This window comes from Ranitomeya variabilis, chromosome 3 (genome assembly GCF_051348905.1).
Source record: "Ranitomeya variabilis isolate aRanVar5 chromosome 3, aRanVar5.hap1, whole genome shotgun sequence".
NCBI classification, from domain to species: Eukaryota; Metazoa; Chordata; class Amphibia; order Anura; family Dendrobatidae; genus Ranitomeya; species Ranitomeya variabilis.
In genome coordinates this window covers 611044440-611064087 of record NC_135234.1, presented here as the reverse complement: position 1 = coordinate 611064087, position 19648 = coordinate 611044440, and the positions used below count along the sequence as shown (strand labels likewise).

General features: G+C 40.4%; 1 protein-coding gene across 8 annotated transcripts in view; it reads left to right on the top strand.

Annotated features, from left to right (window-relative positions):
- Positions 1-19648, top strand: part of ENOX1 (ecto-NOX disulfide-thiol exchanger 1) — a 768733-nt gene that overhangs the window by 688576 nt on the left and 60509 nt on the right. For all 8 annotated transcript variants that reach the window (XM_077297345.1, XM_077297342.1, XM_077297343.1 and 5 more), the window contains one exon: positions 13182-13289. In XM_077297345.1, coding sequence (XP_077153460.1) covers positions 13182-13289 — 108 coding nt within the window. The remainder of the gene's footprint in view (positions 1-13181; positions 13290-19648) is intronic.

Here is a 19648-nt window from a genome sequence, read left to right as displayed (position 1 = left end):
GGTTAAAAAAATAAAAAATCTCAGTATTCTCACCTACCGGCGTTCCCGCGCAACGTCACCGATGCTCCCGGCAGCTAGCGTTACTTCCTAGTAATACATTGCGAAATCTCGCGAGAAGTCATGGTCTCGCGAGACCGCGACTTCTCACAAGATTTCGAAATGTATTACTAGGAAGTAACGCTAGCTGCCGGGAGCATCGGTGACGCTGCACGGGAACGCCGGTAGGTGAGAATATTGCGATTTTATTTTATTTTTTTTTATTATTTTTCACATTATATCTTGTTACTATTGATGCTGCATAGGCAGCATCAAAAGTAAGAGAGCGAGCGAGAGAGAATTTCCCTGACAGGAAATTCTTCCACGCATGCTCTTTGAAAAGGCGGGTCGCGTCGCTGGATTCCTGCTTTTCACAGGCAGCGATGCATCCTGCGCCCATAGGCTTCCATTGTAGCCAGTGACGGGCAGCACAGGATGCGTCGCTGACCGATTTTCCAACGTGCAGAAAAAACGTTCCTCTGAACGTTTTCTCTGCCCGATGGACCGTTATATTATGCAGGTTCCAGTGAAAGACGGATGAAACGTGTGGCCATCCGTCACAATCCGTCGCTAATACAAGTCTATGAGAAAATGCAGGATCCTGCATTCTCAAAAAATGACGGATTGTGACAGGAGGTGAAAGACAGAAGTGTGAAAGAGGCCTAACTCTGTGCACAATCCTGCCAAGCGCCCGATAAATAAAAAAGAACCTATACATGTTTGTTGTCTGTGAACTCGTAATTACCTGGAGAATCATAATGGCAGGTCAATTTTAGCATTTAATGAACATGGTAAAAAAAATAATAATACAACTGTGGAATTGGACTTTTCCTTGAACTTTACCACACTTGGAATTTTTTTTTTCCCGTTTTCCAGTACACGATATGTTAAAACCAATGGTGGTGTTCAAAAATACAATTTGTCCCACAAAAAACAAGCCCTCACATGGCCATATTGACTGAAAAGTAAAAGATAATGGCTCTGGGAAGAAGGGGAGCAAAAAAACTGAAATACCCCTGGTCGTTAAGGGGTTAAAGCAGACCTGGGCAAAGTGTGGCCCACGGGCCACATCCAGCTCTCTGGCTGTCTCAGTCTGGCTTGCGGACCGAAACTGCCATGGGGCTGGAAATCAGAGTTCCATGGTGCCTGCCCGCTCGCTGTTTCCATCTGCGGCTCTGCGACGCTGACTCCTTTGGTGGAGGAGGGGCATCCAGCCACTTCATCCACCAATCAGCATGTGAAACAGCTGACGCGATGACATCATTTCATCGCGTCAGCTGTGTACTCTGGAGAGTCTGCGCACCAGAGGCAGGGAGAGAAGCAGAGTTCCGGGGAACGGGACCGAGGTGAGTATGTGGTGTTTTTTTTTTTCTTATGTGTATGGGCTGTTTCGGTGGGCATGGGGAGGCTAAGGGGGTGACATGGTGCTGCACATGGGGGGGACATGGGGGTGATTTGGTGCTGAACATATGGCGGTGACATGGTGCTGCATATGGGGGCGACATGTTGCACATCATACTGTACATGGTGCTGCATATGGGGGCGACATGCTGCACATCATACTGTACATGGTGCTGCATATGGGGGCGACATGCTGCACATCATACTGTACATGGTGCTGCATATGGGGGAGGCTGTGTGGGGCTCATGCAGTGTATATAGGGAGGCTGTGCGGAGCTCATGCAGTGTATATAGGGAGGCTATGCGGAGCTCATGCAGTTTATATAGGGAGGCTGTGCGGAGCTCATGCAGTGTATATAGGGAGGCTGTGCGGGGCTCATGCAGTGTATATAGGGAGGCTGTGCGGCGCTCATGCAGTGTATATAGGGAGGCTGTGCGGAGCTCATGCAGTGTATATAGGGAGGCTGTCTCGGGCTCATGCAGTGTATATAGGGAGGCTGTGTGGGGCTCATGCTGTATATGGGGGAGGCTGTGGGGTTCATGACGCATATGGGGAGGCTGTGTGGGGCTCATGCCACATATAAGGGGCTGTTGGGGGGCTCATACGATATAGAAGGGCTGTACTCGGGTTCAAACGATATATAGGGGGATGTCAGCATATTTAATTCTGCTCAGTTTTAAGTGATACAATTAATATTAATAAAATTATCAATAATATGGTAATTATAGTATATTGATATTAATATTGAGCAGAATTAATTTCAGCCTGTTCGTTCGGCCCTAACACAACAGTCACGGTCTCTCATGTGGCCCCTCGGGAAAATTAATTGCCCACCCCTGGGTTAAAGGAACCCTTCTCAATTTGAAACGATGACCACTTGTCTATCTGTCATCCCAGTTGTCTGCTGCACCTAATTTCAGGTCTCAGCAGCTACAAGCCAATTATGCGCGAAGTACCGTCTCACCATAATCAGACCACATTTTACCACCAAATAGCGACTGTATACTACAATACTGATCATTATTAAAAAACACAATACTAATAACACTAATATTACCATCAGTGCCATTATACACAGGAGATATATATAGATATATATATATATATATATTCTACACAGGAGCTCTGTGTATACCATGTAGTGTAAGTGTACATTTAATGCAGTGACTTCCCAGTGTAGTCTCTGGTTGAAGTAATTCATGTTTGCTTTTCTTCTTCATGCAGCGCAGATGCTATAACTTCTTTCAGCCTGGATTCGTAAGCAGAAAGTGACAGTCATACATATATCTGATCATTTCTAAAACACATTTCCCACAAGAAAAAAAGCGACATAGTGCCGCTATGTACATTAGTACATTAACAGGACCTGCCTTTTCCCCCTTATTACAAAAAGTATCTTCAAAAGTAAAATATATAACAGCATTAATAATAATAATCTTTATTTATATAGCACCAACATATTCCGCAGCGCTTTACAGGTTAACAGTATCAAACACAACAGTAACAATGTTAACAATACAATAATTAAAGCAAAATAAGACGACCCTGCTTGTGAGAGCTTACAATCTACAATGAGGTGGGGGAGATACAAAGTACCGGTGTATATTTACAATGATGTATTTACAATGATGGTCCAGCCATCTTCAGGGGGTGGGGGATAGATGGAAGTAGTGAATGGGCTACACACACAAACATAAAATGACTTTGATTAGTGAACGTGATAGGCCGCTCTGAACAAATGTGTTTTGAGGGAGCACCTAAAAGTATGCAAATTGTAGATGGTCCTAATATCTTGGGGTAGAACATTCCAGAGGATTGGCGCAGCACGGGAGAAGTCTTGGAGTCAGGAGTGGGAGGTACAGATTAGTGCAGAGGTTAGTCGAAAGCAGTTTGCAGAGCGCAGCGGTTGGTTAGGCCGATAGACCGAAATGAGGGAGGAGATTTAAGGGGGTGCCGCACTGTGGAGAGCTTTGTGGGTGAGAACAAGTACTTTGAATTGGATTCTATAATGAATGGGCAGCCAGTGTAACGACTGGCGAAGAACGGACACGTCTGACTACCGATTAGCTAGATGGATGACCCTGGCTGCTGCATTATGGATAGACTGGAGAGAGGAAAGTCAAGTGAGGGGGAGGCCAATAAAAAGAGAATTGCAGTAGTCCAGGCGGGAATGGATCAAGGCGACCGTGAGGGGTTTTTTTGTTTCCATGGTGAGAAAAGGGCGGATTCTAGAGATGTTCTTTAGGTGTAAGCGGCAAGAAATTGTATATGGGATGTGAAGGAGAGATCGGAGTCAAACATAACACCCAGACAGCGCGCCTGCTGCCTGGTTGTTATTATGGTGCCACCCATGGAGAGGGAAATGTCAGGTTTAGGGATGTTAGTAGACGGTGGGAGCAGAAGTAGTTCAGTTTTGGAGAGGTCGAGTTTCACATAGAAGGCGGACATGATGTTGGAGACTGCGGACAGTCACTGGCGTTCTGTAATACAGCGGGGTTGAGGTCAGGGGATGATGTGTATAGTTGTGTGTCTTCAGCATAAAGATGGTACTGAAAGCCAAATCTGCTGATGGTCTTTTCAATTGGGGCCATGTAGAGGGAGAAGAGAAAGGGCCAAGGACTGAGCCCTGAGGTACCCCGACAGCGAGAGGAAGAGGGGATGAAGTGTAGCCAGCAAATAAAACACTGAAGAAGCGATCAGGAAGGTAGGAAGAGAACCAGGAGAGAGCAGTGTCCTTAATGCCTAGTGACTAATGTCCCTTAATTGTCCCCTACAGTAATTATGTACCCGACTTGCCTCTATAAATTAATAATCTTTCCATCCTGGCCCTTTCCTGTATACTGATTTTTTTCCTTACTAGTGATGAGCGAGTATACTCGTTGCTCGGGTGATCTCCGAGTATTTGTTAGGGTAAGTTTCAACGTGCCGTATTGCATCCGGAATAGCTGCGGATTGAACGCTGCGTGGAGCCGCAGCGTTCAACCCGCAGCGTTCAACCCGCAGCGTCCAGATGTTACAGCATAGTGGAGGGGATTTTATGAAATCCCGTCTCCACTATGCGTGCGAACATGCATCTGGTGGCCCTGCGTTTACTGACATGCAGCACGTCTTTTTAGAACGCAGCATGTCTGTTTACCTTGCGATGACGCGCCGTCGCCGCAAGGTAAATCACACAGGGCCCTATGTATGGGGTGCAGAGATTCCGGATGTGTGCAATGAACACATCTGGAATCGCCGCACGTATAGAAGGGGGTGGCACTTTGGGCGGAGCGGGTTTTCCGCTCCGTCCAAAGCGCCGTCATTACGGACCATAGACACATACCCTTAGTGTTCGGAGATTAAGTTTTCATCACCTCAGCTGCATGATTTACAGCTATTAGCCAGCTTGATTACATTTGGGGATTCCCTAGCAACCAGGCAACCCCGACATGTACTCAGACTGGCTAATAGCTGTAAATCATTCAGCTGCTGCAATGAAAACTAAATCTCCGAACACTAACAAAATACTCGGAGACCACCCGAGCGTACTCGGGAAAACCCAAGCAACGAGTATACTCGCTCATCACTAGTCCTAACCCCTTTCTGTATTTGCATCCTCCATCCTTGTCCCCATGTGTCCCCCATCCTGGTCCTCATAAGTCACCCATCCTGGTCCCCATATGTCCTCTAACCTTGTTCCCATATGTCTCCCATCATGGTCTGTATATGTCCCTCTTATGTCCTCCATTTTAAAGAAAAATCTTGTTACCTGTCCATGATCAAGAGGTATCTTCCTCCTCCATAAACAATGCGGATGGATCGGCGTATGGCATCCTCGAGCTAACATTCAGTTGAAACTGCCAGGTACCTGTACTGGCTCAGGACCCGGCTTCTTACTGGTTCAGGCAACGAGCTGCAATTTTAACAATCGTTTTCCCCGAACCAGTGAGAACGAGCTGAATCCTGCCCCTGGGAATAACCCTTCAATACAAAAAAAAACAAACACATCAATTTTGTATAGCTTACTAATTGTTCTCATTTATTACTTTTTTTTGGCTTTGGCTGATAATGCAGTTACTTCTTTTTTTTTTTTTTTAATTAGATTTTGTGTTTTTATTGGATTTCATCTTCAGTTAACACTCGGTATATCCTTAATAATGCAGAGAAATATTTTTTCATTTAATGTTTAATATCTTCTACTTGCACCAAGATACCAAATAACATTTTCAATCATTAATTTATAAATTCATTTGTGTTCTCTCTTCCAACTTATCGTAAAGGTGCCTGATAAAATTACAGATATGTTGTGTAGGAAAAGTACAAATAAAGTTGTTTTTTTTACCTTAGTTGACTATGCTAAAAAGACATAGGACCTGATTCATCAAGGCCAGCATTTTTCACACCAATCTCTATGAGGCAGAGTACTAGAGTCCGAAGCATTTGATTCAGTAAGAGGTGTGCACCTCGTCACAAATCTTAATTCTTTTGGGAACGAGTAGCAGGGTTGCCATGCCCCCTATTCTGCCCCATCTCCACCCCCTTTATTAGAGCTGGGCAAAATGGTGTGAAAAGTCACAAAATGTTAGTGCAGCCTAGTGATGTGCCAAAATTTTGACACTTTTCAGAGTTTTTTATACCAGAATTCTAGCATGAAAGCTTAGATTAATGGGGCCCATAGCATAAAATGACTGCTATCTTATTCCATGATATGTTTGTCCTAGATTCCTGGTTGGAAATAAAAGTATCTTACTGAAAATAAGACAGCCATTGACACATGGCATTAGAAGAATAAATGGCAAATAAATAACACCATTATCATTCATAGCATGGCGTTATAACGAGCAAAACAGGGATTCTGTATGCTATACATCACACAACATACTACACTAATGTCCTTGCATGCTAAAAACACCTGACAAACAATATAGCCATCTTGACAGTCATATTTGATGGAAGATTTGAAGAATGAGAAATCGCAAGACATGAAGAAAGGAAATTAGTGATAATCCATTTTACCGATGAAGGGGAGAATTTATCAGTTGTGCTTTCTACACCTTCTCATAGTAGATGCTACTGCTTTCTTTGTATTTTTTATTTTAATTTTGGCTGTACTAAGTAAGATGATAACAGGATGCTGTTTAAAGGACCGCGAGATTCATGAATTCTGAACTGTCCACATAATATCTGCATATCATGTTCACCAGGAAATACCGTAGTTACTTAAAACAAATATGAACAGTTTTATCATTCCATGGCATTGTGGCATCTGTATAGTGGGCAGAATTCTGAAATAAATGACCATCTGCTTCAATAAGTATTAATTAAAGCTTCAGTCATTGAATTTTTTTTATTTTATTTCATTGCATTGTAATGTATAATTTAGTGTTGCAATAATTTTTTTTCTAGAAACAAGCATTTGGATTAGAAAATCTACAGGGGTATTTAATTCATAGGTGGCCATGTCAATAGATTGTTAAAGAATAATCGTCGTTTTAATTTTTATTTCATAAATATACAATACACATGAAAATAAGAAACTTTGTCATATGTCTTATCAGAAAAATCTTTTCTCCTCCAGGACTGATCATTCATTTTCAAAATTCTCAACTCTCAAATAAAATCTGTATGTAGTGAAGACAGATTGTTACATTATTGAGCTAGGAGATGGCAGTTGGTACTCATAAGATTCTATGTAGGTGGGAGGGTTGGAGGAGGGGCTACAGGAACAGCTCCTCTCCTCTACAAAGACCTTTATCTGTATTAACTACCATCTCCATAATGTAACGATCTGTCTTCACTAAATACAGATTTTACTTGTGAGTTGAGAATTTTTTAAATTAATATATAGTCCCGGTAGAGAAATAAGTAGATTTCCTTGATCAGTTATATTGTAACTTTTTTTTATTTTCATGTGTGCTGTTGATTATGAAATAAAAATTTAAACCAGGGTTACTCTCTTGACTTTTTTCTACCTTTTGCATATGGAGCTTTGGCTCAGATCTCTTTCTTTCTATTGCGTTTCTCTAAGGGCAATCAGCATTTCCGTGAAATAGCTTATATGGCGTCTTGTATTATTTAGAAGAAGGACCAAAACTTGGATTGTGAATCATATCCTAAAACTGTTTCTGGAATTGACTGAACTTAAATGAAATTTAGCAGGTCTCTTTCTTGGGGGAGAGTTGGAAAAAAATGGTCATTTTTTTAAACTAGAATATTTGTATTACAGAATTGGAACAACCTAAACTTGTCTGCCGCTCAGTGACCTGTTATAAGCGTATATGAATGTGTTGCCATAAAATAAGGACCATTGATTTTTCCTGGAGAGACTTTTTTGTGGTTCCCGTAGGTTTGTTAGTAGTAACAGAATTAATAACTACACAGTTCCTGGGAACAACATGAATAATGAAATGTTGAATTCAGCTGCTTGGATTTAGTATAGAGACAGTTGGTACGAGATAATTAGCGTTTGGATGGAAATAAAGACGTTTGTTGGAGTCTGCTCTCGATGATTGCTATATACTTTTTTGTCAGCGTTTTAGTATGAGGAGAATATCTTGTGACTCAATATTTTATCTAAAGCTGAAGGGTTGCTAGTAGCTTGCTTCTCCTTTCCTTCCAGGCTTCTGGTCATGCTCCTTAGTGGAGCCTGCTGCTCAGGCCATGCTCCAGCACTTGAGATGCCTTGTTAGAGCTTGATGGGTAGCTTCTGCTAAAGAGGATGCTCTCTTGGATAATTAATTTAGACTTCAGGTATTAGAGAGCAGGACATGTATTTAGATCTGACAATCTGCTATTCTTGCTTTTCTCTTCTCGATGCCCTGGTAATTTTGACCCTGTTACCTCTCCAGGGAAGCACGGCTTATAGATTTCTGAACGTTTGCCTTCTAATTTTTTGTGAGTTTATCTCTAAGCCCTCTGGCATATATAGTATGAATCTTGTAAAAGATGTTTACAAATGTTGTATCAAATGCACTGGTTTATAGCGGTTACTGTGAAAGTCTTCTTACTGCAGCGCATACATATATTTGTATGGTTGGATACATTGTATGCATATAGTTAATAATTTTAACGGGGTTGTCAATTTACATATTTTTTTCAATGAGAACAGACAACCCATTTAATCACTGGCACAGATGTATTTATAACTGGTGATAACGCTCCTCATAAGGTGACTCTGGAAATGTCATTTGACAACTAGTGGTCTTTATCAAGTAGTGTATCCCCCTGCGGCGGGTGGTGGTAGCCGCCAGGGACTCACATGTCTGACTAGTCTCCAGCACTGCTCTGTCCTCAGCGGCTTTTGAAGTAGATTTTTCTCTGAAACACCAAAGTGTTTCCGAGTGGAGCGTAACTGGCTGAGTTCATGCAGCCGGTGCCTGATACATGCCGCCCGTGGATTGAGCAGCATGCATCCGCTGTCTGGTTCTCTTTAAATTGCATTGGATAACCTCTAGCGAGATACCTGCATGTGTAAGAATGACAAATAGCTTGGTGTATTTTTTAGATACACTATTCTTGAAATTGGAATGATAGGTTTAACCTCTTTTTTTTATTATTTCTTGACACTTTTTGTGGCTATAGCTCTTACAGTTTAGTCGATAAATGATTTAACCATGTACTGTTTTCCCAGTCCCTTTTGGTTAGCATTTATAATCATATTATGAACTTGACTATTGTCAGGAAAATATAGTTATACAGTAAGGTAAAGCGATATTATTTATCGCCATATGAGTTATTTTTCCTTGGTGAGAGTGTTTTTCTGAGGATCTTCAGGTCATCAATATGGCCTTCTTAAAGGATTAATAGAAATTTGGTTAAAGGCAATAAATATGAAAATAACCTTAACAATTATAGAGGTATGAATGTCTCTAGGTTCTTAGAGGAAAAAAACAAGATAAAACATAATAAGCAAATACCCTGCAATAAATAAACAGCAGTAGTGCATGAAAATGTCATACGGTACTTAGTTAACATAATTTTGATCTAAAAAATGTAAAATCCATCCCACCACATGGCAGTGACCCTATTCAGGACGGTCCTAACCTCTAATATTAAAACCATACCATTTGTCAAGTGAGGTGTGTGTGGATAAGGGCTGAGAAGGACTGAAATGTGGCTAGTGGACATGCAGCAATGAGGAGCCACATGAATATGCACACCTTTATATGCATACCTTTATATGCACTGGGTGCAAACAGACTGAAACAAAAAACCTAAAGATGTGAACTAGAATAAGTTGGGTTTTTTTTTGTTTTCTTTTTAAGGTTCACAGAAGATAAAGGTTAGACCTTAGACGTGAAAAGTAATGAGTTTGACAATTTGCACTAAGTTTCATGCCGATATCCTGTTTGCAACCTGCTCTTAATTTCAGATTTTCTAATGTAGCTATTTGTCCTCTAATATTAAATGATGGGTGTGAATTCTGTGTGTCCACAATGCTGCTACCCTCTGCTGCATTTGATGCTGGATCACTATCTCCTCCTCACTATGCTCCGCTCTATAGGCCTCAAAGAAACGGCTCTCTTGGTTTCCCTCCTACCTCTCTCATCTTTCCTTCACTGTATTATTTGTCGGCTTATCTTCCTCTCCTCTTCCCCTTACTGTCAGGGCTCCTCAAGGCTCAGTAGTCCTAGGCTCCCTCCTCTTCTCCCTATATACTGACCAAATTGGACAATCCGCAGATTTGGTTTCCAGTACCATCAATATGCTGATGACACCCAATTACACACATCGTCTCCTGACATCACCCCTGTATTACTACAAAATACCAGGGATTGTTTGTCTGCTGTCTCTAACATCATGTTTTAAGTCTATATGAAACTGAATGTTTCCAAAACTGAAGTTCTCGTGTTTCCCCCCCTTCTAACCTACCTAGACCCAAATAGTAATTTCCTTGGGTGGTTCCACCATAACTCCCAAGCAGCACGCTTGCTGTCTTGGAGTCGTATTTGGCACAGAACTTTCCTTTATTCTCTATATCCAGTCTCTGAGTCGCTCATGTCACGTGCATCTAAAAAAACCATCTGCAGTATCCAACCTTTTCTCGCCTTTAAAACTGCAAAAACTCTTACTTTTGCCTTTATTCATTTTCGCCTGGACTACAGCAACTCTCTACTGATTGCTCTCTCTTACCAAACTTTCTCCTCTCCAATCTGTCCAGAATGCAGCACCAAGGATATTATTTCTGTCCAGCCACTACGTAGCTTCCCCCCACCTTTTGCCAGTCATTGCACTGGTTGCCCATTCGCTACAGAGTACAAGTTGAATTCATCTCCTTCCTCATCTTTGTCTACCACCCTACCCGTGTCCTCCATTCTGCAACTGATCTAAGACTAACATCCTCCTTTATCTGAACCTCCCACTTCTGTCTCCTAAACATGTCTCGTGCTGTGCCAGTTTTCTGGAATGCACTACCTCGGAAGATCCAATTTATAACTAGCCCCCACATTACAGGCCTATCACCTCACTTCATTATTCTAACTCCCCTCTGTTTGTCCTCCTTCTAATTTTTTTTCAGAATTTGCTCCCTCCTATTCATCTCTCTGCACGTCCTCCATGCACCCAGTAGCACTTGGTAACTGTACTTAGACAAATACAGGCTGATAATTAGCTCATGCAGCCTCATATCCCCTATTTATTATAATGATGGCTGGGGCATACATGACTAGCATGTTCTACCTTTTGTGTCCCCCCCCATCTCCTTTTAGATTGTAAGATTGCGAACAGGACCCTCACTCCTCCTATAACTATTGAGTCGTGTTACTTTGTAATGTCTTTATTGTCTATATATGTCCCTGCTCATTTGTAAAGTGCTGAGGAATATGTTGGTGCCATGTAACAAAAATACATTTATTATTTGCCTTTTCTACCTCATGTCTCAACAGGATTAAATTATGTATTGGTTTTTATGTACTGTACTATGTTATTTCTCTGTATCCTGTCCTGTTTTCACACTCCTAAATAGCCTGTGTGATTAAGGCTCTGTTCACAGGTTGTGGTTTTGCTGCGTTTTTTAATGCAATTTTTAAGTAGTGTTTGAGATTTCAGAAATGTCATGCACACACATTATTTTTTTCCTGACTGAATTGGAAAACTGCTTTTTTTGTAAATTGCAGCATGTCACTTTCAGCGTTTATTCCCCCCTAAAAAGCAATGACTAAATGCAAAATCGCAGTAAAAAACCCACAGGTATCAGATTTTGCTGCATTTTTAGTAAAAAAAAACAGGCACAGCAGACTGTGAACCCATTTATTTTTGTGATTTTTGCCACGTTTAAACCATGTCTTGGTCTCCTCACCTGAGAATTGCAGTTTAGGGTTAGTTCAGTTTAATTCAATTGGTGCTATGTGTAAAGTAAACCTTGGCTGACCAAGGTGTGTAATTGAACAATACCGGGTCAACTCAAGGGTCCACCAAAGTATGAAAGTAAACTGTGTCCTACAAACTCCATGCTCTGCCAGTGTCTTAGGTAAACTATTCCCAACTAATTCCACTCCCCCCACTATTACATTTGTAATTGTGTATTTTTTCTTGGACTCGTGAACTTTTTTTGTTCAGAATAGTCACTTTTTCAGACATAAAAATCTTTTTCCACTAAATAGTTTGAACAAATAGTCTTTTTTTTTTCAAAAATAGTTTATGGTTTAACATATGTTTTGCATTGGTGACCTGTGTTCATGCTTGTGTGGTGGAAGAAAAGTTGAGCTTTGGGATCCTAAAAAACGAAGAAAAACCTGCTTTTTGTAAGCAGCTTGTTTACTGCCTGGAGAAAAAACACACTGTGCATAGCTTTTCTTTGTCTTTTCTGTATGTGCTTTTCTGCCTAATACAGTACTTCCTGTGTGATCCGCACTTCCTAAAAATTGTGTTCTTGTGCCTACTGCCTTTCTCTGTTTAGGGACAGAGTGTGATCAGATTCCCTCGAATGGGGAGAAGATTGAACAAAAAATTCTCTATCTTCTCTATTCTGGAAGTGCGTGGAAATCAGACTGCACTCAAATGGCATTAAAGTGCAGTCCGATGTTTTCTACAGACTCATTGACTTGCATGGCCAAGTGCAATCCAAGTATCAGATAAAATTTGGTGATGCAGCAATTTTATCCACATGTAGTCTCTGTCCAGGAAAAAATCTGATATTTGCACGGCCCCATAAACTAACAGTGGTCCGAGTGCCATCTATAGTTTTGTTGGATCACGCAGTAATACGCTCGTCTGCACCTGCTATAACACTGAAAGGGACAAAGCAGAGAAAGAGCAGTCAAAACCAGAGCTAATGTACTATTCTATCCATGTCAGAAGCAGCAGAATAGCCAGCTATGTGATAAAGGTACTCAGACTATACAGCAAAATGTACATTTTTAATGAATTCTGTTTAGAAAGTTGCTTTATTTGAGGTTTAGGAAATAAATTGTAAAGATGTCCAGAGCCTTCAAGCAGTGATGAACAAAGCAAAAAGTTAGAGGGACTCTTAATATTTTCTATAAATATGGCCTATATCGTTACATGACAGGCAGCTTTGGTATGTGTATATATAATGTGTGTAATGACTGCAGCTAAATACTATTGATAAGTACAACCCATGGCTGGTGGGCAGAAGCTGGAGGATTGAGATGCACAGTGCGGCGTCTCCCTCTTAGAAAAGCACCTTTTGTATAGTCTGAATTTAACTTAAGTGAATCGAATAAATAACAATTTAGGAAGCCATCAAAGTGTTGCATAAATTTGCATGAAACAGTAATGGCTTTTTGTTTGTTTTGGTTTGCAGCAATTAGTTGCAATGCAAGAGGAGTTAAACAACAAGAAGAGTGAACTAGAGAAAGCCAAGGAAGAACAAACACATGCACATGCCCTAGTGAATGTTCTCAAGGAACAGGTGAGTCAGAACCAGCCAGCGATTTGTGCTATCAGGCGGCAAATTGTACACAATCATTGTTATGCTAATTGTAGCTTGTATTTAGGGACAATTTCTTAGATATAAAAAGAAAAGTTGTTTATCATTGCAGTGATCTTAAAAAGAGACTGAGACTTCTGCTGTAATAATTCCCTTGTTCCTATAGTTCGTAGAGGGAACATTTAGACTAGGGCACTCAACATCGAGACTGCAGTGTCGCATTACAACACCGCATCTAATTATTTCCTATAGTGTTGCATCCGTCACTAACTGCAACACTGTATCGCATGGTTTCAAATTTTGTTCATTATCTGTCCCTGGTCGCGAAGATGCGGGTGACTCTCTGTCCATAGATTTCAATGCAGGTCACATGCAACTACAATTCGCATACATCATGTCTGCCATTTGGCTGTTCTTTTTTCCCAATAAAGTCACCGTTGTTAAGCTACTTTCACACTTGCATCGATATGGGTCCGTCGCTAAGCGTCGGTGCAACGTACCGACGCACGTTGTGAAAATTTTGCACGACGTGGGCAGCGGATGCAGGTTTTCAACGCATCCGCTGCCCATTCTGACGTCCGGGGAGGAGGGGGCGGAGTTCCGGCCACGCATGCGCAGTAGGAAATGGCGGACGCGACGTACAAAAAAAAGTTACATTGAACGTTTTTTCGTGCTGACGGGCCGCCAAAACACGACGGATCCAGTGCACGACAGACACGACGTGTGGCCATACATTGCGATCTGTCGGCAATACAAGTCTATGGGCAAAAAACACATCCTGCAGGCACATTTGCAGGATCCGTTTTTTGCCCAAAACGACGGATTGTGACGGAAGCGTAAAAACGCAAGTGTGAAAGTAGCCTTAAATAGTTGCTCAACAGCATGTTGTGTTGTAAAAAAAAAATGCATAAATGTTTTTGGTTATGAAACTTATAAAAAAAATTTAGATCAAATTTTAGTCCACATATCTACCACATCTGGTCTGTCTTTCTAGCTTTGTAATAGTTATAAGTTTTCCCAATATTTCCTACCCGTGTAATGACAGGCATATTGATCATTAATATAGACTTGCAAACACAGCTAAATTTCTCTAGTGGCACCATTTAATAGCATCCTCCTGCTTTTCTAACATAATTTTTTTGTGAGTTGTTTTACCTGTCATCATGTATGGGTTGCTTTGTGGGAACATAAGAACTCTTATTTAAAGTGTATGGTCAACTCTGTACACTGTTTTATAATGTATTTATGAGTAATTTACATTAAAAGTGGAAAAACATGAACTATATTCTAAAGGTGCATTTACAATAGGCAATGCTCCATGTAAAATGACCACCAATCAGCGCCATGTTTGCCAGTCGGTGATCATTTAACGTCAATAAACCTTTTCACGGCTGTAGTGAAGGGTACTTATTCCTCAGTGCCGCTTTTTAACGGCGCTGAGAAATAAGTGTATAGTGCCCCCCAGCGTCGGAAAATCTCCGGGGTCTGTGCTATAGGAGGTAGCTGAGACCCCGAAGAACATGATAAGGGATACCATCCCCCGTCACATGATCACACAAAAAAAGTCAGATTTTTTTTCATTCGTTTCTCTCTCCTCTAAAATGACCTAGTATACCAGAGGATAGAGAAATTGGGTCCCCTGAGTCCCCCCAATACCTCCGCCAACCCTGGAGCCTCCTGCTCCATCCCCCGGCCCTTCACGTAATCTTCCTGGAAGGAAATGGCGGGCACATGAGTAGTGCGCCCGCCGAGGTCTACCTGCTGGTACCCAGCAACAATAAAACATTTTTCCTATTGGTTCTTTTGATCACTGTGATAGACCCTATCACAGTGATAAAAATAAAAAAAAATAGTAAATCAAGCCCCCCATTGCCACTCCCTTAGCTAGGTAAAATTAATAAAATAAAACACTTATTTTTTTCCATTCTTTGGGGTTAGGGTTGAGGTTAGAGCTCGGGTTAGGGTTGTGTTAGGGTTAAGGTTGGGTTGGGTATGTTTTGGGGTTAGGGTTTCGTTTTTTCATAAATAAACGCAAGTCTTATCGAATAAATTTTACCACTAACATGAAGTACAATATGTCATGAAAAAACATATCACCAACCATTCCCATTTTATTTAGGTGTATCTATATAAATGGTCCACTCTGTATAATCTTTATTAGGAAAATATATCACAGAAAATAAAATCCAAAAGTAAAAACGGTGGCATGAGAAGACAGAAAGGGGGGCAAAAAGTATGGACTTAAAAATGTAATAAGGTATGCCAATGTTTGACTCAATATATACAGTACAGACCAAAAGTCTTTTGAAGCTCATCAAGAGAATGCCAGGAGTGTGCAAAGCAGTTATCAAAGCAAAAGGTGGCTACTTTGAAGAACCTAGAATATAAGACATATTTTCAGCTGTTTCACACTTTTTTGTTAAGTATATAATTCCAGATGTTTTAATTTATAGTTTTGATGCCTTCAGTGTGAATGTACAATTTTCATAGTCATGAAAATACAGAAAAATCTTTAACTGAGAAGATGTGTCCAAACTTTTGGTCTGTACTATACAATGACAGATATTCATAAATAAATGACTCCGTAAACTGATGGAAACCTTAGCCTACACTTGACGGCAACCCGCAACTTAATTTTCCTGTTGGGTATTTTTCAACTTAGGTTCTAACGGAGCAGCTTGCAGTTTGGGGCAGTGTTTGATGCTTGCTTTCACTTTTTTTTTTTTTTTTTAGAAAGCTAGAAGAAACTAGAAGGGCCTTTTCACTCAACCATAAAGCGGCCATGTTTTCTCATCACTGTGATGGTCACAACTGGCCCAACCATGGGACTCATGGCCTAAACCAGATGCATCAAAATCACATATACTGCAGTTAATTTGAGTCATATGACTAGCAGTTGTGCTAGGACGTCCTGCCAAAACACAGATGAGAAATCGTTAATGCAATATGCTTGTGTGAAATAGCATGGGGCTTTGTGAAACCAAACTTTTCTTCAAGATTTTTTATCTTTTTTATTTTTTTTTGAACCAATAAAGGAAAAGGAAAAATTGTTAGACAAAAAACACAACTTTAAAGAGGAACAATATCAATAGCTATCCTTTCAGGAGAGTGGTTTTGTTTAGTTTGTTTGTAAATTCTACTCAGAATTCATATTTGTTCATTTAGTGACGATAATTCTAGTTTTTGTTTTATTACTCAATATGTTGCTTTAGAATACTGTGCCAACTGAATTAACAGGAACACGAGCTTTACCAGGGCTGCCAAGTGTATCTTCCGTAGGGCTCTTAATGGCGGGTATAATTGAAAAAAGCTGAGTAATATAGAACAACAAAAATTCACAAATGGAACAACCAATTAGAAACACCGCACAAGAAATAATATGTATTGGAAAAGAAAACAATGCATTGTGCAGAGCTTCTGTTTAAGATTTCATGGAAATTAGATTTTCTTTCTTTTAACAATAAAACTTAACCCCTTCACAGCCTATGACGTATCAATACGTCATAGGTCATGTCCCTGCACTCCATGCGGGCTCCGGCGCTGAGCCCGCATCTTTTCAGGCACATGACAGCTGATTTGATCACCTTTCATATGCCCCTAACAATGGCGGGTAGGCAGGGTTCAAGCACAAGCGATTGGATGATAATCACAGCTTCAAGTTTCATAAGGAGACTACTGAAGCAAGTAAAAAGTCGAAAGAAAGAGGTTTTTTATATATTAAACATTTTTTAAAAATGTAAAAGTTAAAATCACCTTTAACCCATTCAAAATAAAGCAATAAAAAATACACATATTTGGTATCGCTGCATTCAGAAATGTCCGATCAAAATATAAAAACAATCCAATCGGTAAATGGCATAATGAGAAAAAAAAAATCAAAACGCCAGAATTAAATTATCTGGTTGCCGCAACATTGTAATAAAATGCAATAACAGACAATCAAAACATCGTATCTACCCCAAAATGGTATCAATAAAAACATCAGCTCGGCACACAAAAAATAAGCCCTCACCCAACCACAGATCACGTAAAATGGAAATGCTACAAGTCTAGGAAAATGGCGTCTTTTTTATTTTTTGACAAACTTTTGATATTTTTTTTTCACCACTTTATAAGAACGTATACATGTTTGGTATCTGCGTACTCGTAATGTCCTGGAGAATTATAGTAGCAGGTCCGTTTTATTATTTAGAGAATTTGGTAAATAAAAAAACTAAAAAAAACAATTGTGGAATTGCTTTTTTTTTCCAATTTCACCGCACTTGAAATCCATTTTTTCCCATTTTCTAGTGCACTATATGGAAAAATCAATATAATCATTTAACCCCTTTACCCCCAAGGGTGGTTTGCACGTTAATGACCGGGCCAATTTTTTCAATTTTGACCACTGTCCCTTTATGAGGTTATAACTCTGGAGCGCTTCAACGGATCCCAGTGATTTTGACGTTGTTTTCTCGAGACATATTGTACTTCATGTTAGTGGTAAAATTTCCTTTGATATTACCTGCGTTTATTTGTGAAAAAAATGGAAATTTGGCGAAAATTTAGAAAATTTCGCAATTTTCCAACTTTGAATTTTTATGCCCTTAAATCAGAGTTCTGTCAAACAAATTACTTAATAAGTAACATTTCGCACATATCTACTTTACATCAGCACAATTTTGCAACCAAAATTTTTTTTTTGTTAGGGAGTTATAAGGGTTAAAAGTTGACCAGCAATTTCTCATTTTTACAACACCATTTTTGTTTAGAGACCACATCACATTTGAAGTCACTTTGAGGGGTCTATATGATAGAAATTACCCAAGTGTGACACCATTCTAAAAACTGCACCCCCCAAGGTGCTCAAAACCACATTCAAGAAGTTTATTAACCCTTCAGGTGTTTCACAGGAATTTTTGGAATGTTTAAAAAAATGAACATTTAACTTTTTTTCACAAAAAATTTACTTTAGCTGCAATTTGTTTTATTTTACCAAGAGTAACAGGAGAAATTGGACCCCAAAGGTTGTTGTACAATTTGTTCCGAGAATGCTGATACTCCATATGTGGGGGTAAACCACTGTTTGGGCGCATGGCAGAGCTCAGAAGGGAAGGAGCGCCATTTGACTTTTCAATGCAAAATTGACTGGAATTGAGAGAGGACGCCATGTCGCGTTTGGAGAGCCCCTGATGTGCCTAAACATTGAAACCCCCCACAAGTGACACCATTTTGGAAAGTAGACCCCCTAAGGAACTTATCTAGATGTGTTGTGAGAACTTTGAACCCCCAAGTATTTCACTACAGTTTATAACGCAGAGCCGGGAAAATAAAGAATCATTTTTTTTTCCACACAAATTATTTTTTATCCCCCAGGTTTGTATTTTCCCAAGGGTATCGGGAGAATTTGGACCAGTTTGTCCCGAGTACGCTGATACCCCATATGTGGGGGGAATCACCGTTTGGGCGCATGGAAGAGCTCGGAAGGGAAGGAGCGCCGTTTGGACTGCAGACTTAGATGGATTGGTCTGCAGGCATCACGTTGCATTTGCAGACCCCCTTATGTACCTAAACAGTAGAAACCCCCCACAAGTGACCCCATATTGGAAACTAGACCCCTCATGGAACTTATCTAGATGTGTTGTGAGAACTTTGAACCCCCAAGTGTTTCCCTACAGTTTATAACAAAGAGCCGTGAAAATATCCTTTTTTTTTCCACACAAATTATTTGTTAGCCCCCGATTTTGTTTTTTCCCAAGGGTAACAGGAGAAATTGGACCCCAAAAGTTGTTGTCCAATTTGTCCTGAGTACGCTGATACCCCATATGTTGGGGTAAACCCCTGTTTGGGAGCACGGGAGAGCTCGGAAGGGAAGGAGCACTGTTTTACTTTTCCAATGCAGAATTGGCTGGAATTGAGATCGAACGTCATGTCGCATTTGGAGAGCCCCTGATGTGCCTAAACAGTGGAATCTCCCCAATTCTAACTGAAACCCTAACCCAAACACATCCCTAATCCTAACCACACCCCTAACCATAATCCCAACCGTAAATGTAATCCAAACCCTAACTTTAGCCCCAACCCTAACTTTAGCCCCAACCCTATCCCTATCTTTAGCCCCAACCCTAACCCTAATGGGAAAATGGAAATAAATACATTTTTTTTTTTTTATTATTATTTTTCCCTAACTAAGGGGGTGATGGGGGGTTTGATTTACTTTTACAGCGGGGTTTTTTAGCGGATTTTTATGATTGGCAGCCGTCACACACTAAAAGAAGCTTTTTATTGCAAAAAATAGTTTTTGCATCTTTACATTTTGAGAGCTATAATTTTTCCATATTTTGGTCCACAGAGTCATGTGA